This window comes from Aptenodytes patagonicus, chromosome 6 (genome assembly GCF_965638725.1).
Source record: "Aptenodytes patagonicus chromosome 6, bAptPat1.pri.cur, whole genome shotgun sequence".
Classification (NCBI taxonomy): domain Eukaryota; kingdom Metazoa; phylum Chordata; class Aves; order Sphenisciformes; family Spheniscidae; genus Aptenodytes; species Aptenodytes patagonicus.
Genome location: NC_134954.1, coordinates 31510198 through 31537730, shown reverse-complemented (window position 1 = coordinate 31537730; position 27533 = coordinate 31510198). Strand labels below are relative to the sequence as shown.

General features: G+C 40.2%; 1 protein-coding gene across 4 annotated transcripts in view; it reads left to right on the top strand.

The window, feature by feature from the left end:
- Positions 1 to 27533, top strand: part of PCNT (pericentrin) — a 104856-nt gene that overhangs the window by 72723 nt on the left and 4600 nt on the right. For all 4 annotated transcript variants that reach the window (XM_076341968.1, XM_076341965.1, XM_076341966.1 and 1 more), the window contains 16 exons: positions 369 to 893; positions 1826 to 1931; positions 2376 to 2530; positions 7836 to 8033; positions 8311 to 8484; positions 9114 to 9309; positions 9981 to 10194; positions 10899 to 11049; positions 12714 to 13430; positions 14142 to 14422; positions 15152 to 15254; positions 18607 to 18771; positions 20152 to 20390; positions 21363 to 21451; positions 22964 to 23117; positions 25000 to 25127. In XM_076341968.1, the coding sequence (XP_076198083.1) occupies positions 369 to 893; positions 1826 to 1931; positions 2376 to 2530; positions 7836 to 8033; positions 8311 to 8484; positions 9114 to 9309; positions 9981 to 10194; positions 10899 to 11049; positions 12714 to 13430; positions 14142 to 14422; positions 15152 to 15254; positions 18607 to 18771; positions 20152 to 20390; positions 21363 to 21451; positions 22964 to 23117; positions 25000 to 25127 (3595 nt within the window). The remainder of the gene's footprint in view (positions 1 to 368; positions 894 to 1825; positions 1932 to 2375; positions 2531 to 7835; positions 8034 to 8310; positions 8485 to 9113; positions 9310 to 9980; positions 10195 to 10898; positions 11050 to 12713; positions 13431 to 14141; positions 14423 to 15151; positions 15255 to 18606; positions 18772 to 20151; positions 20391 to 21362; positions 21452 to 22963; positions 23118 to 24999; positions 25128 to 27533) is intronic.

Below are 27533 nucleotides of genomic sequence, written 5' to 3'. Positions count from 1 at the left end.
GAATTAAGCCTTAAGATAGTTCAGAAGATTTGTCCAGTTAGGAAAGCAACAGGTTTTGATTTGTATTTATTTGAAAGCAAAAAGATTATCTACACAGCTACAAGGAATACCCTTTTTTCCTGATGGATACAAAAGTCAGCTCTGCAGAAATACATTTGCTTTTATTTTTCTTCTCCTATTAATGATATGCTTGTTAAAAAAGCCTGGTTAGCTGGCATATAAAATATACTAAACTGTTGGATCATTTTTACATAAAACCTGGGAATAAGATACGGCTATTAAATTTGAGAAGATCTTTTTAAATGCATGTTTTTCAGTTTGTAAAATTGTATTTAAATTCCATTAAACAATGTGTTATTTCATTGTAGGAAAAAGATGAAGTTATGTTTGACTTGACGACTCACAATATAAATCCAAAAACTCAGATTAAGCAATCACAAGAAAATATCTTGACTCAGGAATTGGGTGTGATCAACAGCTCTGAAGAGGAGCAAGATTTGAAAAAGCACGGCCAGCAAATGTTGGAAATTCATCAAACTCCTGATTCTCCAAAACACAATTTGAACATAGGCAAAGACACTTCAAAAGACTTCCAGAATTTCATTGCAGGTATGGCTTCATGGGGCTCACCTGAGATTGTGAGAAAGCAAGATATAAGCATGGAACTTCAACCAGTGCTTCATCTGACACCCTTTTCGGAAGTTGAAAGCACAGATTTTGAAATGATGCACACCAGGTCATCCATGCAAGAAGATAATTCTGTATTGCTGGGATATTCTAACCTGTATGAAAATGGCAGTGAGGAAGCAGCAGTGGGAGTAGATAGAAAATCTCCAGCTTTCTCTGAAAGCACCTACTCTGTTGATGATGACCAAGATATGGAGAAGATTTTGGTAAGTGATATTTCAAGTCTGATTTCATTCTAATTAAACAAGACTGCTCAGCTCTGTCCCCCTTGGACCATTGTTGGGCCATTGGCTCCAAGTAGTAGAAACTTACACACCGAGAGGGGTAGGTCCAGTAACGTTCTGGACATAGGGTTGTTAGTTCCTCTCTCACTGTCAGATAGTGGAGCAAATTCTGGCCTGTATTAAAAAACTGTTTATGACTGCTTCTAATAATTGAAAACAGTCTTCCAAAACCTAAAACTGAGCAATAAGCTGCTTACAGCAGGCTTTGTGTCCTGCACATCTATACGTTGCTGATGTGGTGTCAGTAAAAATATGGGTATTGATCTTGTGCTCGCAGAACATTTGTTGAGAGGACTCTTCAAATCCTGGTACTTTTGCAGTTGCGCTACATGGAAGCAACTGATAAATTTGTGATAATACTTCATGTGCAAGTAATTGAGCTAAAACCTGTAAAACTCTTTTGCTGCTACGGTACTTAATTTACTGTAACAGTTCTCCACTTACAAATATCTGTTGTTGAGTGTTAGAAAAAACTGTTTCAAAATTGGAGAATAGCGTTTTTTCTTTTTAATGGAAATATTTTACATATTTGTGTCTGTATCATTTCACAGAAAGGTAAACTCTGTATTTCAGAAAATTAATCTTTGGTTGTATATTTTTGTGCCTTGCTCTTGAAGGGCAATTAATTATAAATACATGTCTGTTTCTTAAGACTATTGAAAGGGAGAAAAAAATGAGATGGAATGGGTTCCAGAGAGCACCAATGTTGCATTCATAGTGGTATTTGCCATCTCTAACACTATGATCAAGTAGGCATTTGCTAAAATCTATACTAGTAACAAAGTTGTTATAAATGCAGAAAACTCTATAGCTGGATTCAGAAAACTAAATTAATGTGAAAAATTATTTCCAAGCAGATGAGAGAAGCTGATAATCTAACTTTAACCCCTTCTGATTTACAAGATGATATAAGATCAAGAGCATCTGCCATAGATGCGATGAGCGATGGATATGGCAGCAGTAAGTTTAACTTTGTAGATTCCTTTCACCTTTTGTTAACTTCAGTATAAAAATATTATAACGTTTCCTCTTTCTCCCGTTTTCTTTTACTGTAGATCTTTTATTTGAAAGCTATGCCTTTCTCAGGTGGTTCTTTGTTTAGAAAGACTTGTATATTTGTGCTAGTGGAAGTCTGCTTTTACCTTTTCATCTTTATATATTGAAAAGGATGCTTGGGGTTTTAGTGAGTCCTGACTTAACTACAACACTTTCTCTGGTTCTAAAGGCAACTTACAGCCTTTTTACTTATTTAAGTTAGTTGAGATCTCAACCAACTAACTTCAGCTGACCCTGCATTCATACTAGCAGAAGAAATCATGGTTATTTTGCAAGCAGTTATGCTGGTTTCAGGTTCTTTTCATCTTTGTAACACTTGTGGGTGCGGGGGGCTGTCTCTTTCTTCAGATACCAGCTCAAATTTGGCAGCTAAACTAAAGCAGGAGCTACAAACATCAGACCACCTAGATGCTAGTTTTATGGCTTATCTGCAGTACCGTGGAATGTTTCCAGATATTATGGAATCAATGAGAGAAAAGGAAATACTTTCACCACAGCTGAAGGTAATATATGATTAATATAAGCATACAAGCAAATTAAAATGGAAACAGAGAAAACAAAATGCTAATATAAAATAGTTAGCTGCTACCTTTACACTGTAAACTGTTCTGTAATAGTTTAAACTTCAAGTTGATTATGCTTCTTGAGTCATTTTCGCATCTCTCATGTGACAAATTTACTGACATTTGTCTTGCTTGTACTTGCTAGAATTGAAAAAGTTTTGCTAGGACAGCATTGGTGATGTTCCAGAATGTGGCGGTACAAGGACTGATTGATCTCATCTATGGGTTTGTCTTGGAGGCTTTACAAAGAGTTGTTTCATAAATAAGCATAGCTAGCTGACATCATGCTCCCTTGCCTATTCTTATCATTCTGATATGATGGAGAGCTGTGGAAACACCACTGCAAGGTGTGGAGGGATCTTTCAGAGTCAGTTCAAGGAGCATGAAGAACATACAGAAGACTGAGCAGTGATTTGCTTATTCTAGTCAGTAAGGCAAGTTTAAGAAAGTATATGCCTGGGACTCTTTGGTTTGGTGCTGCAGCTGAATGAGCTCTCAGGCATTCCAGGAATTCCAGCTGGTGAAAGGGAGAAATTCAGTGCTCCAAATCATCTCATCTATGAGGCTGGTGAGAAGTACGTGGGTAAGTGCAGTAGGCTACAGGGAGTTCGAATACTTGAAGAAACTTGAGTAATAAGAAACTGGAAGAAATATACTTCCTAGAAAGTGAATGCTGCCTCCTAAAATGTTTAGCAGATTCTTTCAGCTTACTCAGCAAAATGAAGGAAGATCTGTGCAATGAAGGAAGGCTGTGCAAGGGGAGGGTATGCCTGAAGTCAAACTCAAGCTGACTGACACAAGTAACTCACAAGAAGGAAGCTGGACCTTCATCTCTGCTCAAGGCAGAAGGAAGAACTTTCCGCCATCCTCTGAAGTGCCACTTCATAACAGACATGATGCTCTGGAGTTGGAGAATGAAGAGCACATTGAATAACTGACATGATCCAGGAAAAGCCAGCCATGCAAAGTTGAAGCAACCACCCACTTGCATTAGAACCAGTGCCACCAGAAAAGCATGTAAAGTATTAGTAATTGGAGATTCCTTACTGAGAGGCACTGAAGCACCCATTTGCCGCACAGACAATTTCTCTAGAGAAGTTTGCTGCCTACCGGGAGCTTGTATTTGTGACATCACTGAAAGGCTGTCAAGCCTGGTGAACCCTACAGATTATCATCCGCTCCTACTGTTCCATGTAGGGTCTAATAATACTGTAACAAGGTAACTTGGAACCATCAAAAGAGGCTATATGTCTCTCGGATCAATGTTAAAAGGATTGGGAGCACAGGTGGTATTCTCCTGTATCCTCCCAGTCAGAGGAAGGGGTCCAGGATGGAGGACACGAACAAGTGAATGCCTGGCTGTGTAGCTGGTGCTATACTCAGGGTTTTGGTTTCTATGATCATGGATGTATCTTTGAGAAGCCACATCTGTTGGGAGCTGATGGGATTCACCTGACCAAGTGGGACAAGAGTGTCTTCACCAATAAGCTGGCCAAACCTATAAGGAGAGCTTTAAACTAGACTTAGTGGGAAAAGGGGATGGAGTTTTGAGCAACAGAGAAGAGCCAGAGGCAGCTGATGTATTAGGAACCAACAGGGAAACACCTATGAAATGTCTCAAAGAAACTGGGGCTTGTTCCTCCAAAAAGGTGACACAGTTGACAGCCCAAGTGAAGTGCCTCTATACCAATGCACATAGCATGGGTAACAAACAGGAGGAGTCGGAAGTCACTGTGCAGCTAGAAAGCTACAATCTAATTGCTATCACTGAAACTTCGGTGGGACAAATCACATGATTGGAACAATGCGGTCGATGGCTATAAACTGTTCAGAAGAGACAGGCAAAAGGAAGGAGAGGCAGCGGGGTTTCTCTCTATGTTTTTAAAAAAGAAAAAGATTGATAGTACAGAGCTGTCTTTGAAAAACAGAGTAGAGTCAGGACACTGAATTTTGGGAGAGCAAGCTTTCAGTTGTTTAAGGAATTTGTGGATGGGACTCCCTGGGAAACTGCCCTCAGGGATAAAGGAGCAAAACAGTACCTGGCAGCTATTTAAGGACATCTTTCTTAAAGCACCAGAGCTTTTGATTCCCATGTGTAAGAAATCAGGTGAGGAAGGCAGGAGACAAGCAAGGCTGAGTAAGGACCCCCCAGTTGAACTAAAGTATAAGAAGGAAATGCACAGGCAGTGGAACCAGGGATATGTAACCTGGGAAGAATACAGGGATGCTGCCTGGATGTGTAGGGTTGGGATCAGGAAAGCTAAGGCACAGTTGGAGGGGAATTTGGCAAGGAATGTGAGGAAGAATAATAAGAAGGGCTTCTACAAGTACATTGGACAGAAAAGGAAAATTAAAGAAAGTGTGTGTGTGTGTGTATACACACACACGATAAATAAGACAGGAGAACTAGTGACAACCAACAAGGCTGAGGTACTCAACTTTTTTGCCAGGTTTTCACTGGCAGTCACTCTTCTTGCATCTTAAGTCCCTGAACCTCAAGGCAGGGATTGGGGAATGAAGTCCCTCCCATCGTAAGAGAAGATCAGGTTCAAGACCACCTGGGGAACCTGGACATACACAAGTCCATGGGACCTGAAGAGATGAATCCCAGGGTCCTGAGGGAATTGGCAGATGTAGTCGCTAAGCCACTCTCCATTTTTGAAAAGTCATGGCAGTCAGATAAGGTCCCCAGTGACTGGAGAAAAGGGAAACATCACACCCATTTTTAAAAAGAGTAATAAAGAGGACTCTGGGAACTACTGACCTGTCAGCCTCACCTCAGTGCCCAGTAAGATCATGAAACAGATCCTCCAGGAACTTAGATTGAAGCATATAGAACACAGGAAGGTGATTAGATACAGCCGACATGGCTTCACCAAGGGAAAATCGTGCCTGACTAATCTGGTGGCCTTCTACAATGGAGTGACTGTATCAGCAGACAAGGGAAGAGCGAGTGATGTCATCTACCTGGGCTTCTGTAAGGCCTTTGATATGGTCCCCCACAACATCATCCTCTCTAAATTGGAGAGAGATGGATTTGATGGATGGACTGTTAGATGGATAAGGAATTGGCTGGATGGCTGCGTCCAAAGAGTTACAGTCAACAGCTCAATGACCAAGTGGCAATTAGTAACAAGTGGCGTTCCTCAACGGTGTGTACTGGGACCAATACTATTTCATATCTTCATTAATGACATAGACAGTGGAATTGAGTGCACCCTCAGCAAGTTTGCAGATGACACCAAGTTGAGTGGTGCCATTGATTCACTTGAGGGAAGGGATGCCATCCAGAGGCACCTGGACAGGCTGGAGGAGTGGGCCCATGTGAACCTCATGAGGTTCAACAAGGCCAAGTGCAAGGTCCTGCACCTGGGTCGGGGCAACCCCCGGTATCAATACAGGCTGGGGGATGAAGGGATTGAGAGCAGCCCTTCCGAGAAGGACTTGGGGGTACCAGTGGATGAAAAGCTGGACATGAGCCAGCAATGTGCGCTCGCAGCCCAGAAGGCCAATCGTATCCTGGGCTGCATCAAAAGAAGCGTGGCCAGCAGGTCGAGGGAGGTGATTCTGCCCCTCTACTCTGCTCTGGTGAGATCCCACCTGGAGTACTGCGTCCAGCTCTGGGGTCACCAGCACAGGAAAGACACAGACTTGTTGGACCAGGTCCAGAGGAGGGCCATAAAAATGGTCAGAGGGCTGGAACACCTCTCCTATGGAGAGAGGCTGAGAGAGTTGGGGTTGTTCAGCCTAGAGAAGAGAAGGCTCCAAGGAGACCTTATTGTGGCCTTTCAATGTATAAAAGAGGCTTGTAAGAAAGGTGGAGAGGGGCTGTCACTACCAGTGACAGGAGAAGGAACAACAGTTTTAAACTGAAAGGGTAGGTTTAGACTGGACATAAGTAAGAAATTCTTTACAATGAGCATGGTGAGACACTGGAACAGGTTGCCCAGAGAAGCTGTGAATGTCCCATCCCTGGAAATGTTCAAAATTAGGTTGGACGAGGCATTGAGCCACCTGATCTAATGAAAGATGTCCCCGTGCTCGTGGCAGGGGGATTGGACTAGATGATCTTTAAAGGTCCCTTCCAACCCAAACCATTCTGTGATTCTGTATCTAAAAAATTAATAATTCTCAAAGAGCATAGTTTCATAGACTTCATGGAAGAGGCAAATTTTATTTTCTCTTAAAAACCAGAACTTTTTATTTAGTTTCTTTCTTGGACCATCAGTTTAGACTTTACTGGCTGTAAGATCTGAGTGCATATTCCAGTACTGAATGTTTAGTCTGAACACTTTAGTGTGCTTCTGTTGTTAATGTTTACTAAAGGTTTTCATCGTTTAGCATTGGCTCTTGAAATAATCACTATTTTGATTCTGGTAACAGAAAAGCAACTCAAGTTGGTTCAAAAGTTAATTCATTCACAAAAGTGCAAAGAAAGAATATCAAGAGTTAAAGAAAAGTACTCCGTATTGTTGTTGTTAAAGTGAATAGCAATGAGGAACAGCTCCACATCGAGGCTGGGATATTTCTGATGAGATATATGTAGAAAAGGACTTAAATACCTTGAAAAGAGACCAGGAAACGTCTGTGCATGATGTAATAGTTTGTGAACAGGGAATTTATTTAAAAGATGTTATTTTGCCTGACAATGTTAGAAGAAACAATTTCCACTATGTAAATTATTAAGACAGATTATTTTGGGAGATGTTATTTGTACATAATCTGCTAAATTTTAAGCCAAGGTTGTCTAAATATGTAATTCAGTTTTCTGGCATCACTAGGGTTTAGTAACATGGCTTCAGACTTGATAGCTAACTTTCCTGGGAATAAATTAAATTCTAAATAGTTCAGAAACAACAAAGTACAGTCCTTTTGGCTTAATTGCATATTAGCATGCTGATGTACACAGCAATAAGATGCACTGGCCAAGACTGCCATTTGTACTGTAACACTGTGAATACAGTATTTAAGTGGCCACTGTATTCTTAAATATTGACCTCAGTGTTAGGAGATAAAAATTCTCTGGTAACTGTTGGTTCGCTCTATGTATATGTGTGTGTGTATGTGTATTCTTAGTTTATTAAGTATACCAAGTAGCAGGACAGACCTGCATGCCTTTATCTGTATCACAGCCTTGGACAGCCTTCTTATTTTTGTTGTCTAGTGCTATCCCATCCTGCTTGTACACTGTCAGGATGCTGATGCCTGTTTCCTAATATGCATTATTATTTTTTTTCCTTCTTAGGCTGTGCTGAAGATGGTATATGAGGAGAGCCGCAAAATACTGGCTTTGTCAGAATGTCCCTTTGGTTTTAGGGAGCTGAAAAATGTTCATCAGACCAGAGTGGCAATGGAGGGATGGCAGAAGGAGGGCTTAGCCTTGCTGGATGCTATACAGTCGCTGAAAGATTACCTTAGCAAGATGGCAGATAGAGGAAACAAGGTATGACAATAAAAATATCCTTTAAAGCAAGGTAACCAGGTTTTTATATATATAAAAATGTATATTGTTATGGAGTTTGTGTGTGTGTGTGTGTGTATATATATATGTATGAGGAGCAAGGGACTCTTTCCTTTGAGATTTGAACAGGCCTCTTTAAACACCTTTGATCTGCTTAAATTAACAGATAGGTATACTCTTACACAGTAATGATATGAAAGACAGTGGGTTAGAGATTGAGAGAGATGCCATTTAAAAAATTTTTTTTTTTTTTTAACAGGAATTTTCAGGTATTGCTGCTGACTGGAGAGGAGAACTGCTGCAAGCAGTACAGAGCGTGTTTGAGAAGGAGAGAAATGTGTTGCAAATTGACTTGAAGTCTCACTTCTCTAATCCTGAGTCTGGTGATGAAGGTTCGTTAGTGGAAAAACTGGAATACATAATGAAACAACAAGTAAGAAAACCTCTTAAAGTGTTATGCTCATAAATCACTTCTATGCCTCCGTGGGATTTTTTGGTTTTTTACATTTTTATTACTTTCATTGTTAAATCTTATCTTGTGCATTAATCCAGATTGTGTGGGATCAGTAGGCTTTTATAATCTATGTTTTGGTACCATTTTTCTCAAACTTTGTATATTGTGTACAAAGCCTATTGAGTATTTTAGCTGGCATCCAGAAAGATTGTGACAGTGAGAAGGAAATATTTGATAAATAGTGATGAGGGGAAGAATTCCATCTAGAGCTTCAGACTTCTTTTGCAAAGGGTATATATTGAGCTAACTCTGAATCTGTTTGGGATTTTTTTGCTGACGGTATCTAGTTTTTAGGTTCAGACTGGATTGTTTGTAGTAACTATTATGTATAAACTATTATTAATAACTGTTATTCTATTTGGAAGCTAGTGAAGTGGGTTTTTCTTTGTTACTTAATGTTAACATTTTGCATTAATATGAAGCATGAACTTAGTCATCTGAAGTTGCTTCCATATAAAACTTGTACTGCAAGGGTTTCTCTAGGGTTTATCTTTGCAGAAAATATGGGAACAGCCTTGTAGATTTAATAGGACTTGGTTCATTTTCAGGAGGAACAGAGGCAGATGGTTGTAGAGCACCTTTTCTCCTCAGATCGGAATAGCTTGCTCTCTGAAATACAGGACCTCCGAGCTCAGCTACGCATGACACATCTTCAGAACCAGGAGAAGCTACAACAGTTACAGGAAACCCTTACCAACGCAGAAGATCATGGGAGCAAACAAGAACACCACCTTCGGAGGAAAGGTAGTAATCGCCAAGTTCCTGTTATCTGGTCTTCTATGTCAGTTCTTTCCTTTTTTGCCTAGAAGATAAAAGGCAAATAAAAGATTGTTTTGCAAAGAAGCAGATGCTGTACAATTTTTCAGTTTTACTAATGCACTCAGGTCTTCTGCGATTTTAGCAGAGGAAGGAATTCTTCTTTCTAATATTAGTTGTTAAGAAAAATCTGAAAAGCAATGAGAAGCTTTAAAATAACCCAAAGCCATAGAACTGAAGGGTGACTCTTTGTTAAATAGTGTATACATGTAGAAAAACCATCAAAGATAGTAAAATACCCTTGTTGGTTTTCAGGGAATTCTTTATACATATGTTTGCTAGTAAATGGATGGGTTTGCTTAATGAGGTTTAGAATCCATTAGTAACAGGTTACTGACAGTATATCACAGTAGCTCTTATAGTCTCACCCAGCTTTCATGTTGTTCTCACTTTGCCTGGTCCTCTAGCAGCAGAGCTGTAGTATGTATGTGCATCTTTCTGCTGATTCATATGTTTGAAAAGAAACGAATTTTCCAGGGAAGAACACTTTAATACAGCTGATTTCTGCGCGCCCCCCCCCCTCCCGAGTTTGAACCAGTGTAACTGATAACGTTGTCAAGTTCTCTGTAATACAAATAACTAACATTTTCTTATCCTAGTTGAATTATTAGAATATAAGCTTCAGCAGGAAAAATCTATCGTAAGTGACTTGCACAGCACCCTGTCTGAGGAGCAGAAGAGAGCCTCTGAAACATGTGATCTCTTGAATCAAGAAAAAGCAGCCCTGAAATCAGAGCTTCATGAAAGTAAGCAAGAGAATGAAGGGCTGCAGAAATCCCTAGAAGAGCTTCGGAGGGAAATAAACCAGTTACGGTGAGAAGTAGATTTATTAATTTATTTTATTTTAGTTATCTAACAGGTCTGAAAGAGCTTTATACTCATTGGATCCACAAATGGCTTAGCACTTGGAAACACAAGGAGGAAAACTAACCTCTCTCACTTTTCATGGATATGTTCGTTTTTCTTTACTAACTGCTTAAATTTATTTATTCTTCAATTCAAATTTGCATATTGACATTTTCTGTAGCGTTGACTGAGAAGGTTGTGGAAGTAAGTGCATGTTGTATGGGTCTATTAAAAGTGAACATACTAGATCCCTGTATCCCCGATGTACCCCACTCCTGTAGCTTTTGTCTTAGTCTTTTGGTTGGTACTTCTGTTTGCCTGTCATCTTGTGTATGGGTTTTTTCCTCTACTCCCCACCCCCTTATTCCTAGTGTATGCCAATGTTTTTCTTTCCTCTCACAGGACAACAGTTTTGCTCTGCCAGGATAGATAACTTCTCCCTATCTCTTAATTGTTACTAAATAGAGCAATTCTAGCTTTGCTTGCAGGGAGGCAAATGTTTTCAGATGCTAAATAATTGTGACTTGAAAACTGACCCTCTCTAGAAAGAGCAGAGACCATCTTAAAGAATCCAGGCAATAGACCAACTCACAAAAAGTAACCCAAAAATGTCTTGTTTGCATTGCTGGTGAAGGATGTTCTGTTCTGAAGTGTCTTTTTGAACTTTGCAGTTTTGAATTGGAAAAAAAAGAAAAGGATTTGACAATTGCACTTGAAGACTTGCAGACTGAACATCTGAAGGAAACGGAGTTACAAGGTTTGTTTGAGGAACAACAGCTTCAGCATAAGAAAGCAGAAGATGAAAAGACAAAGGCCTTGGAGGTAATGTCCTACATCTCAATGCTTCAGTTCACCTCCCTTGCTGCATGAAGTTATCTAACAGGTTATTTTTGCAGTTTTTTTCACGTCCAATGGTTTTTGTTTAATAACTGTTTAAAGAAAAAAAAACAAACTTCTACTCAATGTGCATAGGGTTTATTTTGTTTTCACAGAATTAAAGCTTTCAGTTACCCTCCTTAATTGCATATGCAGAAATAAGCAAAAGTTGTACACCTTCCCCCCCATATCTTCTTAGTGTTTTTGGAGCTTTGTTTTCACATTCTTGGGACTAGTTTTGTACTGCCCCTTGTGTAGGGAGAGCCAGATTCTACAATTGTGTTACTGCACCCTTTATTCCAGAGCAAACGTGCTGTGAGGATGTGATGTGTATGATAACTGAGATTATAAAGAAAACACCCAATGATACATATGCTTGGCAGAGAGTAACTGGAGCCTTTCCAATATAACATGTATTTTTGGAGGTTAACCAAAGTCTTGTCTTGTTCCCTTTCTTCTAAATTGAACAGAAAACAAATGAACAGTTTTCTCTCTGATACTGTGATAGCAATGACTCAGTTCTTGTAAAAGGCCTACAGTGACTGGAAAAGGAAGAAGATTTAACATAAACCTTTTTTAAACTTAAAAACCAAAACCAAACTCTATCAGATAACTCCAAAACAATCCGAGTTAAATGCCCTAAGTGAGGAAACACAATTCTGACTCTATTTCCTTGTAGTCTGGCCTCTCACATCATCTTTCTGGGAGATGTTTAGGTTTGTGGGTGATTTTTGTTTGTTGGGATTTTTGTTACTACTTGTGTGGTAGGACATGGTGCTAACATCCTCCATCTTGCTCATGCAGGGAAGGCAGGGCCCATCTTAGCCAAGGCAAAGAGAAAAGTGCATTGCCCCAGGTGTAGCTGTGCACCAGGTTAAACCATTCACAGTTCACATCGCTGCAGTCTCGCATTCCCAAATCCTCCCTTGAAGCTGTAGTGTGGAAAGCTGATGCCACTTAGCATCTGACCTGGCTTTCTACAAGATCCAAGGAGAAGTAGTGCTGGCTGGGGGGGGTGGGTAGGGCAGACCTGACCACCCCCCCGCCCCAGGATGACAGCAATGCTAGCTCTGACTGTCTGCAAGTGCCGTGGGACTGCCCCTTCAGTCACTCCCTTCCCTTCTGAAGAAAGGCTGGCTCACAAAATGGACCTAGGGATGGATTATTTTTATCAGTCTGTATTGTGTGCTTTAAACAGATGAGCCGTAAAATCCAGAGGTTTTACATCTACTGTTACTGCTTAGATTTTTGGTTCTTTTTAAATCAACATGGGTTATTTCTGCTTCAGATGTCACTTATTAAGGGGATTGAGTGATGTAAAGAATAGTGATTTCCTAATGAGGGTCTTACGAATTGAAGAAAAAAGAATGTACTGGAAAAAATTTTAACATTACAATCTTTGCTTTTGTTACTTGGTGTCATGTTGCTAACAAGCATGATTCTGGCACTTGTAATTAGAAAATTAAACTTTTTAATACCTGAACTACTCTAGTTCAGTCTTGAATTTCTTCCTGGATAAAACAGGAGGTTGAAAATTGTCAAATGCTAGCCTGCCCCACAAATGAGTGTTTGTGCTGGACTATTAATATGTGCTTCCCCCTTTTGAACAGGAGCTGCAGACTGCTTTGGAGTTGCAGTCAGTGCAGAATAGCCAGCTGGCCGTATCCTTAGAGCATGAGCAAACGGTAAATGATAATCTCCGCAAGGAACTTCAGATCGAGCACTCCCGCTGTGAAGCATTGCTGTCCCAGGAACAGACCAAACTGTCGGAGCTACAGAGAAATTTGGACACTGAGAAAAATCGTTCGTTGGAGCTCCTGAATTCCTTGAATCATGAACGTGTTTTGACAGAACAGTTGAACATGAGAGTGAAAGAAGGTGCTTCTTGTCAGCACAGGGAGTCACTGCTGGAACAAGCCTTTGTTCGAGAGCTCCAAGCCCAGCTGGAAGAAGAGAGGTCCCGAACTATGGAGCTAGCTGCTATTATTGAGAAAATGCACCAGAAGGCCATTCGTTCCAAAAGGCAGCTAGAGGCTGAAGTACAGATGTGCTGTGAAGAAACCCAGAAAGAGAGAGAGGTCAGTGACAAATTGCGAGCTACGCTGGAATCTCTTCAGGGTCAAAAACAAGAGGTAATCCGTTCCTTAGAGGCCCAGAAGGAAAGAGAGGCAAAGCTGAAAGCTGACTGGGAACAACTGCAGTTGCTCTTCAAGACGATGAAAGAGCAAGATAAAAACAAGAAAGAGGAGAGAGAGAGAGCGCGAAGACAGCAGCAACAAACAGAGCTAGAGAAACAGAAGGACTGGCAGAGAGATCAACAGAGACTGGTGAGAATGCTGCTGCAAGTCTTGCCTTACATTGAAATAGCCACAAAGTGGGATTTAACCCTCTGGATGGTGTTCTTTAATTGAAACGTTTCCTTCCCTTAAACAAAGCGTTCTGAAAAATGCATTAGATGAGCTCTTTTCTTGCATTTCTCAAACGCAGCTGTTTGCAAGGGTTTGTGCCTGGGTTTATTGTTGACCGAAGTTGATCTTTACATCTTTGCCTATGCTGGGAATTGCTGGCTGCTAACAGATGGAGAAGAATATGGCTTAAACACAGAAGGGAACCAAACTAGGTTTCGTGTCAGTGCCCTCATTTTGAGCTAGGCTCCTAATTATGGTTTGCGACATTACCAATTTCACCCTTCTTGTTTCTCAGCTCCCTCACTTTGATTAGAGGAGGAGGGAGGCTTTGCAGGCTCTTTGGAGACTTGTCTGTCACCATGTCTGGAAATGGATGGAGAAAATGCCCACTCCAGAGTCATTAAATGGCTTCCTGGTGGTCCTGGAAGGCAGTACTGTAAGCCTTCCCCTAAAAGTGGTCTGCGAGTTAAGGAACACTGAGATGGATATGCTAGCTGGGTATTATGCTTTTATTTGCAGTCTGTGTGTATAAAAAACCAAAACCACAAAACACTTATGTGTGTATGTGTATATATGTGTGTGTGTGTATGTATAAGATGCAATTAACTACTACTTATTCTGTTCAAATAGCAAAACTTGGAACGGCAACACCAGAGGGATGAACAAAGAATTAAAGAGCTTCAGGAAATACTGGCAATATTAGAAGAAAGAGAAAGAAATCTCCCATCTCCAAACCATCAGCAAGAACTGTTGTGTACCTTAAACAAAGATCGAAATGCCAAACAGGCCATGAGAAAAGAAACTGAAAAATCGCATTTGCAACAGCAGCAACAACAGCTAGAGAAGATAAGACAGCAGTTGCTTTTTGTAGCTGTGCACCTGAATGAGTTCATATATAAAACTGTAGATAAGTGAGTAGTTGTTCATAAAACAGTGGTTTTCTTCCTGTCCTGCTTCTGAACTTGTGTGGTTCATAGCTGAGAGCCCTGTGCTGAAGGGAATGAGCAGTGTATCTGCTTACAAGACTTAACCTTGTGTGAAACCATGGTTTCGTGGTGGCAGCAGACTCTGATTATTGTCATCCCACTGCAGCCATTCCCATTAGAAGCTTGTGTGCCTGCATTTGAACTTGATCTGTGAAGTGACCCTGCTTAAAAAGAACAAAAAAAACCTTACTAGAAAGCGTCATTTGGTAGTTTGGCAACTGCAGCAGTCTAATTAGAGAGCAATCAAAAAAACAGGTTAATCAACACATCTGCAGGTTTAGAATGGGAAACTCCATTCAGCATGGCAGGGAAGAGCTAGGGGTCAGGAATGAGTGGCCAAGCCACAGTACTTTCTTACTACTTTGGCAGCAGAGTTATGTTTTGCTGCAGCCTGAATTTGCATGATAGAATTTCAGACTGGTATAAAATACAGACTTCTGAATAAATCCTTATGTGGCACTATTTAGAAATTCTACTCCTAAAAAATTAATGAAACTTACTAACTTCTGTGTGTATTCATAGTATTTTGTGTAATGAGTAGTGCGTAAGTACAGCCTCAAAACTTAAAGATCATCCAGTGGGGAGAAGGAAGCAAATGTATGTTAACATTACTACAAATCAACCTGATATTGAAAAAGTATTTCTGTTTAACAGAACAGTTAACAATTGGTCTGTATCAAATGATGAAGCTGTAGCCTCTTTACTGCAGACGTTAAAGGAACTAAAATCAGATTTGTTGTCTCCTCCTGCATCTCAGGTAAGGAAAATATATTTGTATATATTTGTTGATTATCAGTAAGTTGTTCTGTATTCTTTGGGTTGCAGGCACATGTAAGTCGATTGATTGATTTATTTCCCCCCCTCCCCTTCCTTTTTTTGGTAAACCATTCTAAGGAAAATTGTGTTTTGCCTTGGGGATGGAAAATAATGTACTCTTGTACTCACACTGTCATTATATTAACATATTTTAGTATCAGACTCTTGCTGCTTTGTTTTATTGCAGAGTCTGCTTCTGACGGCTTTTTTTTTTCCTGGATACATAATATGCCCAAGGATATCAAACCCTGGGATGTGTTGCTGCTGCTTCTGTATGCATCCAGAGACAGTTGTTTTTCAGCAAATTGTCAAGTAATTTTCAAAAAGCACAATAGTTGTTTGTCATCTCAGGAGGGGTGTTTTGACTGATGTTTGCAGTATTACAAATATTTTATACAAGCCTAGGGATTATCAAAGACTGAGCTCAGGTGTGTTGATACAAAATACATAGCTTTTAGATTCCATCTTGTTCACCAGATAACTTTGCCCTATCATTTATCTCTCTCTCTTGTAATAAAGAGATCTTCAACCACATTGCAGCCTTTTCAGCCAAAATTTTGGGATTGAGGGCTAACTAACAGTCTTGGCTCTGTTCTATTCAGCCTCTCTCTACTCCCTCACTTGCTTGATAGCAGATCTCCAGAAAACACACCTTTGAGAAGGGTACATGAAGAGGCTTTTGTAACTTCTGTTGTTCTCATATGCTCTGTAATACAACTCTGATGTATGACAAGCTGGCTAGGCATGGTGCAAGCTCTCCCTGTGACTAACGGCTTACAAAAAACCAATAAATATTTTCCTTCTGTCCCCTGTGCAGCCACTTAGGTGGTTGCCAAATGGATCATCTCCAACCTTCAGGAAGGGGATGTAACCTCTTCCCAAGTTAGGTGTTCATGGAGTTATTCTGGTTAAGCCTTCCTCTCACAAAGCTTTAGCGCCCTCTGCTGTGGACAAAATGCTCAGAGAGCCTGTGAGGGGAACCAGACAACTATATGGCTCTATTTAAACCTGACTTAGCAGAACTCCCTCCAGAGCTGAGCTGTTTTTCTGCCTCAGCTCCCTCCTAGTTACTACTCTACTAGAAAAGAAAAAAATAGTTTGGGTTGTTTTTTTTACCTCTGATGCCATTTGGTCTTCTGTGTTAGAAACTCTGTTGCAAATGCATTTCACAGCTTCTAGGTTTTCCAGACGCTCATCACCATCCATTAGCAGGCCGCTTAACATTAAGCCAGTGAATGCCATGCAGAATAGCAGTCCCTTCTCTTGTTGGACCAGACTTTGCAATTGCCTCCTCCAGGGACTATAACCACACTAAAATAAAGGGACTGAAGTTTTCTGACTTAAGTTTTGTTTAACAAAAAGAGTTTAGTGGAGCACTCTTAAGACATATGCCTTTCTACAGCTTAGAGAGCAAAAACTCTACCTTGATATCCTTTCTTCTGTGGGCACAAACGGTCCCTCCTCTCTGCCCTCTTAAGGGCAGGCAAAGCCTAAAAGGCTTTGAGCCCCCCGCCCCCCGCCCCGAATCACCTTTTGTTTCAGTCTCCTCCCTGAATTTCTCCATCCTTTAAGGTACTGAACCACATGCTCTGGAGACCAAAGGAATTTACTGCTGTTACCTCCTTGAGTTGTGATAAATCGGGGACTATCAGACAGGGAAACTGGAAAAATGCCAAAATGAAAAGTCTGTGCCAAAATTCATATGGAGTCAACTGGTCAATCAAATGCCAACTGGTGTAGTAGAAATCAAGTGCATAGAAAAATCATGTAGAACTCCTCAGATATTACAAGTATCTGTTACTGCCTTCAAATTGAGCTTTTGTAGGTCTGTAAAATGCCTCAGATGGTGGGACAGTAGTCCTTATTGGGATGCTTGCTGAGGCAGCCAGTATAAAGCAGCTTCCCTCCACTTCAGTACAACACAGATGGTTTTTTTTCCCCATGTTTGAACTATTTTTAATAATACTTATCTGAAGTGTGTTTTGTATCTGAAGTCCTTATCTCTGCCCTTATTCTCAAAATGCTCTTCTGTCCCATCTCTGTTGTGATACGGCACAACTGCCATGTCAGTGAAAGCCATATGTAGGGAAATGCGTGCTTTAGTTTATCTAACTTCAGTATAAAAACCTGAAATTGCATAGAACATCTGTGAATTAGATAATAAGTACAGGACAAGAGTTTAACTTGGACAGAAATAAATACCTAATTGCAAAACAATACTGAAGGTAGTGTTAGATTCTTGAAGCTTTTCACTTGTTTTAAATATGCTGAGAAGTGGAGAGCCTTTGCTTTCTGAAATTTTAAAGCAGCTGCAAAGTCAAAAGGGAGGGAGGTGGATTATGAGCAGTGAAGATACAGATAACATTGGAATCCCCATTTGTTGCTGTATGTATTGCAGGCAGTAAAAAGACTTAGATGGTTGTGGTTTATTAAACTTTATTATATAAGATTTTTTTACTTGACAAGTTGTACTCTTCATAGAAGACAAATGTAAATGGCACATGTTAGTATATTAAGGTATTCATAAGAAATTACTCCTGAAAAAGTTCAAACCCCTAATAAGGTTGTACTAAAATAAGTTGCTAGGAGAAATTGGGGTCAGTTGTGTGTACTGGCTCCTCTAATGTACAGATTTTATTTCAAGGGATAAAACATTAACCACCTCAAAAAATATCTTTTGTTTCTCTGTGGTCTGCTGCATCATGCATTGATGTAACTGTTGATCATTAAACTGATAGTTGATATAAAGAGGGTTATGAAGGCAGAACTTCCACAAAGAATTGGACCTGGAGTTGTGGGTCTCATTCCTACAAGAGATGACTTACCACAAAACTGAATTTCTCAGAATTGAATGTGATTTTTCAGAATTTACTTCTGCAGATGCTTCACACCATGTTTTTGTGCATGCACATACACAGACATCTTTCTTCACAGTTTCTGTGCTGCCTGTGGATGTGGAAGAAAGCCAGATGATTTGTGTCTGTTTCCAAGTGTTTGGGAGACTCTCTGTTATTAAAGGGAATAGGATTCCTGTAAAGCTGATCAGACAGATCTGTAGACAAGGGGTAGCTTGATTAACAATTAATTTGATACTTCTTCAGAAGGGCTGCTTGTGTGTTTCAGTTTCCCATCCTACCGTTTAACACCTGAATGCCACTGCTGATTTTCAGGCTCATTATTTTTATGTTTTAGTTTGTCTATAAAGTTAGGTTATTACTCAGTTTGAGATGTTTGGCTGTGGAAATAATGTACAAAAACCATCACGGCTCACTTCCTTTGGGTTTCTTTTTTAGATCAGATCTACGAATGATACTGACTCTGTTCAAGAACTGGGAAGAGATGCTTTGCAGCGAGAGGGAAACATTTTACAGAATGCACTGAAACAGGCTGAATCCGAACTGGCTAAAGCAACCATTGAAATTGAAAACAAACCAGTGGTGGAAACTTCCAGTCCTAAGGTAAACTGGTCGTGATGGCTAGCAAATGGGCTGTCTGGAGCTTGATGAGCAAGCAGTGCCGTAGCCATTAGCATGTCATTTAAACCTTTGGCACTTGGTTTGCTTTTGCTATCTTGCCTGTTGCACAGATTTGCTGTGTAAGAACCATTACCAATGCAAGATCATAGAATCATAGAATCATAGAATCATTGAGGTTGGAAAAGACCTCTAAGATCATCGAGTCCAACATAAAAACCTCTGGAGACTTCAGACTTGGTAGTATTGTTCTTGGGCATTGCCTAAGGGATTAATGTCACATGTAGAGCAGATAATTTAGTAATTCTATTTTTTTAATAAATTTGATAAATTTTTTAATAAATATGATAAAACTTGCTGTTGCAGAGGAGCCAGGAAGTGTACAGCTCAGATTTCTGTGGATATAAGTATCTGTCAGATTATGGCATTTAACTTTCACTTATTGATGTAATCTTTTTCATTTGCTATTTAAAAAGGTGATTTTATAGATGAACATTTTTATAACCTGCATATTAAATTAGGAACACTTTCCCCATACATCCCTCATCAGAAAACTTCCTTTGTAACTTTCTTGGTGTTAGACAGGAACTTGCACCAAAAGTAACCTAGCTCTTTGGAATCCCTTTCTACTCTTAAATAAGAGGGAGATTTAGATTTCTTGTCTAAACATGAAAATATCAAACATCATTATTTTTAATCCCCCCCCCCCCCCCAATCTTAAATACTTTTTATTCTTCTGACACATTTGATTGTAATAAAGTCAGATGGGCACTTATATTTATTTAAAGCAGATGTTATTTTCTCTGTTAAAGAGTTAAACTGTTTTAGCATTTCGGATATGACAGTTTTGCCTTGAAACATTCAGGAGATTGAAGGCAGTCTGACACTCCAAACTCGGGTGCTTTTTAGCTATGTACAGAATTGTTCCAGCTGCCCTTGTGTCCGCAGTACAGATCTTCGACATGAAGACAGCTTGTTTGTGGCTGGTTTTTTGCATACCAACCAGTACCCATGACAAAATTTTCTAGCCTAGCCAAGACTTCATAGACATACAGAAAGTCAGTAGACTTGGTACAAGCCTCCATGTATGGTGTCCAAACTGCCAGAGTGTAGTACTGCTACTTTGCACCAAAACTGGCCAAGTCACAGAGTCTGTTATACAAATGCTTGCTTAGAATTTCATTTTAGAGATAAATGTACACTGCTTTCATACTTCATAATTATTAAATAGCTTTCTACAATTTGGTAAAGCAAAATAGATTTTAGATACCTGTGCACAACCAAGTTGTGGGAGACGTTGCTGGAAAAAGTGACCAATTAAATCTTAACAGATTGGATTTTTTTCCTTTTTTTTTCTTTCTCCAGTTGCAGAGATTATATAGGAAGTACCTTAGAGCAGAGAGCTTTAGAAAGGCTCTAGTTTATCAGAAGAAATACCTCTTGCTGCTTCTTGGTGGATTTCAGGACTGCGAGCAAGCAACCCTCTCTCTAATAGCACGTATGGGAATCTACCCCTCACCTGCAGACCTGCAGCTTTCTGGATCACGTTCCCGTCCTTTTACCAAGTTCAGATGTGCAGTCAGGGCAATCATCGCGGTATCAAGGTAAAACCAAAACACTTGCTGTCTCTCATACGTGGTGTTTTCTTGGAAATTTTAAAAATTGATAGCTCCTATGGTTTATGCTACATTAATATTAAGCAAAAGCTATCTCCAAAACTAGTTCAAACATGACTTGCTAGCTATAACTTTGGCCAAACTGCTATTTCAGAGTCAGCACTACGTTGGATGCATACCAAACTAAAGATTTATAAAATGCTGCTTCTGTCTTGAGAGATACCCAGCTGCAATATATTTGAGAATCAGTGCACAACAATGACAAACTGATGTCCTTTCAGGTCTGACCCTTATCTATTTGGACTCACTGGATAGTTTGTCTTGTATCAGAATGTGATCATCTCATCAGTGATGGTTTTCCTCTCTTGAATCCAGTAGCTTGTGTTTCATTGGGTATGATTCTATCATACTCTGTCACTTACTATCAAATGGACTTTGTTAGCTGCACTTGGGACAATATGCCATCTCCTAATGACTTTTGAGTCCATTTAATGAAAAAATGTAATTTTTAAATGTAATAGGTGGTTACTTCTGAGCAATTTCCTTGTCTAGTAAAAATGATTACTAGCAAGTTTAAGACTTTCAGGAGATGGCACAGAATGTTTTCAGGCTGTTGTCTTTGACATGGATGCTATAATGATAGCAATATCAAAGGATGTAGGAACAGTGACCTCCAAACTACTCTGAGGCAGGAAGAGCTGCCACAGAACTCTCTGGAGATTAGGGACAGAGTGGAGGAGCTGTGCCAAAATGAGCAAACCTTTCCAACAGTTAGAGGATCATTGCGGAATAAAATGGGATAAGCCTTCATTCTAAAGACTGAAGTTGAAGAATTCTTCCTCCATTCCTGCAAGGATTGTTACTTATGTTGTTTAATCATGCCAACAAAGAGTTTTAATATTAAAATTCAGTGTATTTTTGCTATTTTTAATGATTGTACAAATTTATTTTGTTACTAAGGTTAAAGTTTTTGGTGAAAAAGTGGAACAAAGTTGGCAGGAAGAGCACACAGGGTGAAACTATTTCTCACAGTATAGGAGGTAATACAGGTAAGCGTTTTGGACAAGTACATTGTTTTAATCATAATTTCTCTTTAGTGATGTGTTTCATTTAAAAACAAACAAAAAAAATACCCCCAGAGTGGCAAAATCTGTTTATCTGTTAACACAAATGTGTTTATCCATTTCCTGAACACAATGATTATGAGTTTGCAAGAACATTGTAAGAAATTACTATTGAAAACTTTCAGAATTTATAATTTACAACAACGGCAAGCTCCTCCTCTTCTCCCTTTATTGCAGCTGCTCAAGCTGCAAAATGGAGTCCTGTGTTCATAAAACTCATCAGAGAATTATGTTTTGTACAGTTTGATTACAGTACCTGTAATGGAAATTAGTGCCACAAGTTATTAATAAGGCAAGGACAAATACTGCTATAATAGTATTAAAATGGGTACATGCGGCATCAAAATAAGTCTTAAAAGTGGTGTACTTGCTAGTGTTACCAGAGGTGAAAAAGGGTTTTAAGTGATTCCAGAGGTTCAGAAGAGACTTAATCTGATGGCAGATATCCCATAACTATTTTCTCTGGAGTTTATTAAGTGCTATCAAAGATGACAAAGTGGACTGGATGGATAGATGGTCTGATGCAGTTCAGTAAGGACTGTGTTCCTTGGAGTTACTTATGGATGTTTGTAAGAATTCGAACAAACATCTTAATGCAGTACCCAATATTGTGGAACTGTCCCATTTTATGTAATATTCCATTACTTGTGGCTTTTCAACACTGAACAAAATGCAGATAAAACAGTGCATTTTTCATTACCTGGTACTACATAATTTTCACTGTTTCTAAGTTGCTGGAAATACTTATTTAAAAAAAAAAAAGAAACAAACAACTTCCTACATAAAACCGCTGTGGGTGTGGTTCCTATGAAACTTGAATCCTGAAATGCATGCTGAACTTTCTACCTCACTACAAAATAGCATCTTGGCAGCCTTATTAGCAAACATTTGATTTCTTTTTGTGATTTAAAGGACTTATCTGAAGGGGGTTTTCTTTTTTTAATGAAAACAGAACAACACCCCACCCTCCCCATCCACCAAATCGAACAACAAAAAAAAATTTCTTCCTTTCTCTGCTGTCTCTAAAGTTGGAGAGTGTAAGTCAACAGTAACATATAGTTAGAGCAAACAACAAGAATCAATTTCTTGAAAAAAATATTTTGCTCATATCAGCCATTGGAACGTCCCCTGTGTGGATACAGCAACAGCTGATGAAAAAGCAAGTCTGGAGACAGAAAACAGTGCAAGTTCTCCATGTGCAGGAAGCAGTTGTTCAACATTAAAATGACAAACTTCTGTTAAATCTGGTTAAAACAAACAAAAATAAAAACAAACCAAAAAAGCCATTAGCTGTATAAAGTGTATTTTAACTGCGTTTAAAACCAAACACAATTGTACTCTGCTGTAATTCTTGTGTGTTTTATTGGTTAGGTTTATGATAACCTGTTTTGAATGGTTCCCAGTACGTATTTTTTAACTGTTTCATATTTGACACAGCCTCTGGTGCTAGAACAGAAATTCTAAAAGAGCAGCAGCCCCCATCTGTTCACATCAGCTCTCCCCCCACCCGGGACACTGCGCTGTGCCACAGAACCAGCTCTGCAAGATTTGTGAGCCGCTCCCCCAGATCCTCTTACTGCTTACACAACAGGTCAGTCTGCAATCTCTGCCTATGTTTAATCACCCCGATGGACAGTCTTACATAAAAATGTAACCACCTATTGGAGGAGGTACTTGAACAAGAAGAAGAATTTGTTTTCTTAGATCTGGTAAATTTCTTCAAGATGCTACAGGAGAAGAAAACTTCTTGTTTTCTTTAAGCATGTCTGACATTCTTGGACTGAGAGCATTCCTAGCGGTGTTCCCCAATTTAATTTGGACAGGCTACAGGATTTACAATGGCTATGTCCGTTAGCCTTCTTTGAGGGGTAACTCTTGTTGCTTTTGCTGTCAAAGTTGCAGATTAATTTCTGAGCATCCTGTGGAAGCAGCTCCCCTACCATATGACAGCGTTGCATTAGTATTAGCTGCCTTCAGACTCTGTGCATGCACACAGAATAGGAGGTGGAGAACTTGCGTGGTGTGTGCTGTTGCAGTTTTTCATGAATTAAGGCCAGTTCTGCACAGAAATCCAACCCCAGCTACTGGTTGCTGGGTTGGATGTCACAGGTGACATTCTGCAAAGCGCTGCTAAGAAAATGCCTGAGCTGCAAGCTCTGTGCTCGAGTTGGAGGAAGGTGGCCTTCAGTTATTACTGGCCTTCCTGGTCCCAGGCTCTCCTGGGACCCAAAGTAACCTCACGCATTGCATAGTCCATTACTGGGTGTAGCGTCTCCTCTCCCAAGCCACTCCTCATATGTGGCTTCCTCCTTTAAAGTAAGGATTTGCAGGAGTTGATGTGGAAGGTAGCTGTTCTCAGTCCCATCGGCTTGGGATGTGTTGTTTGTTTCTTAACCTCCTTTGCTACAGTAGAAACTTCAACCAGCAGGCAGGAATTTTCTTCATAAAGAAAAAGAGTAGCAAGGAGGTAGCTGTGGTGATCTAGAGGTATGCAAAGACAGCAGATGCTCCAAATTATTTTAGTTTTTTTAACACTGCGGACCGATTTGGGGGACAGGACAGTGCTTGTCACAAAGGACAGGTAGTGTTCTAGTTTGCATAGACTTTAGCAAAACATTTTGGAGAGTTAGAGACCTGCAAGCATTTCCCAAAAGACTTAATTCTACCCCACCCTGTTCCTCTGTCATGGCACGTATCTGGGTCTGATAGCAGCTTACCTATCAAGAAAAGTCATCTGTATTGTATGGAACAAGGATATTAATAATAGTAGGCCCTGACTGATTACTCAGTGTGACTGGGTTAGCAGTAGCTCAAGTCTCATGTGGATCCAAGATAGGTTAAACAATGCTTGTTGCTGCTTTTGTTTCCTGGCAAAGCTATACAGAAAGAAGGGGTGGATAGGAACTACCGTCCGCTAATCGAAAGGTGCAGGGGGAAGAAATAAATCCTAACTCCAAATGGGAGTGTGTTTGCACCATGTCCCCTCCAATGTATATTTCTGCTGATATTTGAAATTTGTTGTTAATGTCCAGAAAGGAAACACAGTGTACCATCTAAAGGGTCCCCTTTTTCAACCCTGTCTTTCAAGACAGCATTTTACCTGCTGAACGGAGAGTACATGCCTGGATGCAGCATGCCTCTCTTCAGTCCTTCTCTACAGAAGTGGGTCTTTTCTCACTTGGCCATTTGGACTCACCGCTGGCTGCAACTTTCTTACCTCAGGGGCTTTGTGTTGCATACAGTAGAGAGTTTCATAGATACTCTAGCTTTTATCAAAACATCCTTTCTTTTCACTCCCCTATATACAAAGATGCCCGGCCTGTATTGTTTTATAAGTAATTTTGTGGTGGTGGTGGTGTTTACTGTTGTTCTAGTTTGCGTTGCACTGAATTACTGCCTATATGAATTGAACTTTATTATATTTATTTGAGAGTATAGCATGAGAAGAGGAAAATAATTTCTTTTCCTTTAAGATTGCATCCATCTACAAGTTCAGCTTCAGAAAAGTCACTTGTGCCTACTCAGGATCCTGAACGATCACTAACGGAATACATCCATCGCTTAGAGGTTATCCAGCAAAGACTAGGGGGTGCGCAACCAGGTAAGAAGCACCTTGTCACCCCTCACAGCTGCCAGCGGTCTGGGCTGCTTTTTGCAAGGTTCTTCCTACATATTGCCTGTAACACTGAAAGCATGTAAAGAGCACCATTTTAATGAATAATTATTGGGGGGGGAGGAGAAAAAATTAAGTAAGTCTCTGAAATGAAACCTTTTTGTGAATCATATCTAAAGCTAGTCCAAGTGTGGCATTTGTCAAAATAAGTTCTTAGTGAAATTCTTCAGAGATAAGGCTGAATAATTTCATGTGATTTCTGCTCCCCCCCCCCCCCCCCCCCCCCCCCAAGTCTAAATAAGCAAGTGTTGCAGTTTAAATGAAGTTGTGTATAGAGTTAATTTGTTTTAAAGTCAAAGAGAACCATTGTAATAGCTGAACAGGGCTTTCTCTGCAGCACAAACTGTAATACTTCCCTCATTTATTGCTTCCTTATATTCCATAGCAGATTAAAAAAAAATGTGGAAGCTGGTAAAAACAGCCATCTAGTTCTGATTGATCAAAGAGCACACAAGGGATTTTAGTGGCACTTATCTTTGCTATTTAAAAAACTTCCACCTAATTTCTAGACTAAATTTACTTAGTTTCATCTTCTAGTTACTTGCTCTTCTTATGTCTTAGTTATATCACAGAAATTCCTTGTCCCAAGGAAGAACTTACAAACTGTCATCACATCATCCACAAATCATTTCCTATCAAGATATGATTAGATGCGTTTTCCAATGTTTTGTTATTTTTGAGACTTATGTCTAAACCTTCTCCAGTGTATTAGTATCTCTGGATTGTGAACAACAGAGCTGGACCTCCGGCTGCAGTGTTATTTGTGCTAGGTCAAATATGAAGATAACTTGTTCCTTTTTTATACATGGAACCATGGTGTTGCAGGGGCAGCCTCCTGCTGCCTGCCTTCTCCACCGCAGGGCAGCAACATAAATTGAACAGCCATGTAATATTTACAATATCCACACACATGCTCACACAGCCCATGCCATGGCTACGCCAGGGGAAGTCAGGCTCCTGCACACCGATCCCAGCAGGTGACTGGGGGAGGGCACCCGTGTTAGCTCAAATCACTGGTAAGGATGGGATCATGATGACCGGGGTCCACATTGGGGTGTAGCACATAGCTTCATCCCAGGCCCAGGGAGAAGCACAAAGCTCCAGCGCTGCCTGCTGTGTGGAGGCTCCTGAGGAGCCTGCTGACAGCTGTTCCTCTGGCGTCTTTGGAGCATCTTCCCCAAAGCTTGCTTCACCCATCCAGGTTTATGTTGCTAGTTTCCTGGTCTGAGCCAATATGGGCCATCAGGTCAGATAATGCCATTGATGTTTTCATCCTACCTTTATCCCTTTCATCTGCTATTGCTGGTTCCTTCCCCGTGTTACTTCTGGCTGCTCATCCCCACAATCAGTTTAATTCGTCATGCTACTTTTGGGTCACTATGGTCCTTGATGTCTAGGCAAGCACCAATTTACTTCCTTCCACCAACCACCACCCTTGGCTCCCCATAATTTCAGCCAAAAGCTGGAAAGATTACCAGGTCAATATTTGGCTGTGGCACTATGGGAGGGCTGTGTGGATTCCTTCAAACGTTGCACATACACATCTTACGTATTTCTTTCACTGAGCACAACCGTTGTCAACTGCTGTTTTGCAGGCAGACTTGTCTCCTCTAATTGTCCTTCAGCCTTTGCCCAGAGATGTGTGGCTTTATATTGGTTGTGCCGAGATGAGAAAAATATTTGACCATATCTGGAAAATCTCTGCCAGTTACCAGTACTCTTACTGCTGGCCACTCCTCTGGTCTTTAGCATCAGCAGATCATCTCTGTAGTGATTTTTATGGGAGAAGGGGTTGGGGATTCAGTCACTGATCACAGCATTAAATAGTGACTCTTGGTATCTTGCAGTCATTGCAGATGCTCATTCAAATCGCATCTACTGCACTGGCTCCTCAGCAGTACCAGGTTTGAACATTTAATCTACGTTGTAGGGGTGCTGTATTGTTCTCATTGAGTTTCCCCACAATTTATAAAACGCATTATTAATTGTGACTACTGACTTTACTGCTTCTGGAAAAATAATGATTCTTAAGTTAACTTCTGAGGCAATTTTTTTGTGATTACATGGTGCTTTCCTAACACATTTTTAGTGTTAACTTTGAAAAATTAAACTTGAAAATTATGTGTTTCTCTAAAAAGAGAGGAGTCTTGGTTTTGTCAACATTCACAGGAGCCTGGTGTGGCTGGACAACGGCTCTGGAGAAAGTCTAAAACATTGCCTGTTTTTCTGGCGCTCTGAGTTGATCTACGGTCTTCCGATTACTACCCACTGTTGGTTATACAGGCTGGCAGTGATGAGGTTGCAGAGAGAAGTCCTGCAGTGATCAAAAGGGAC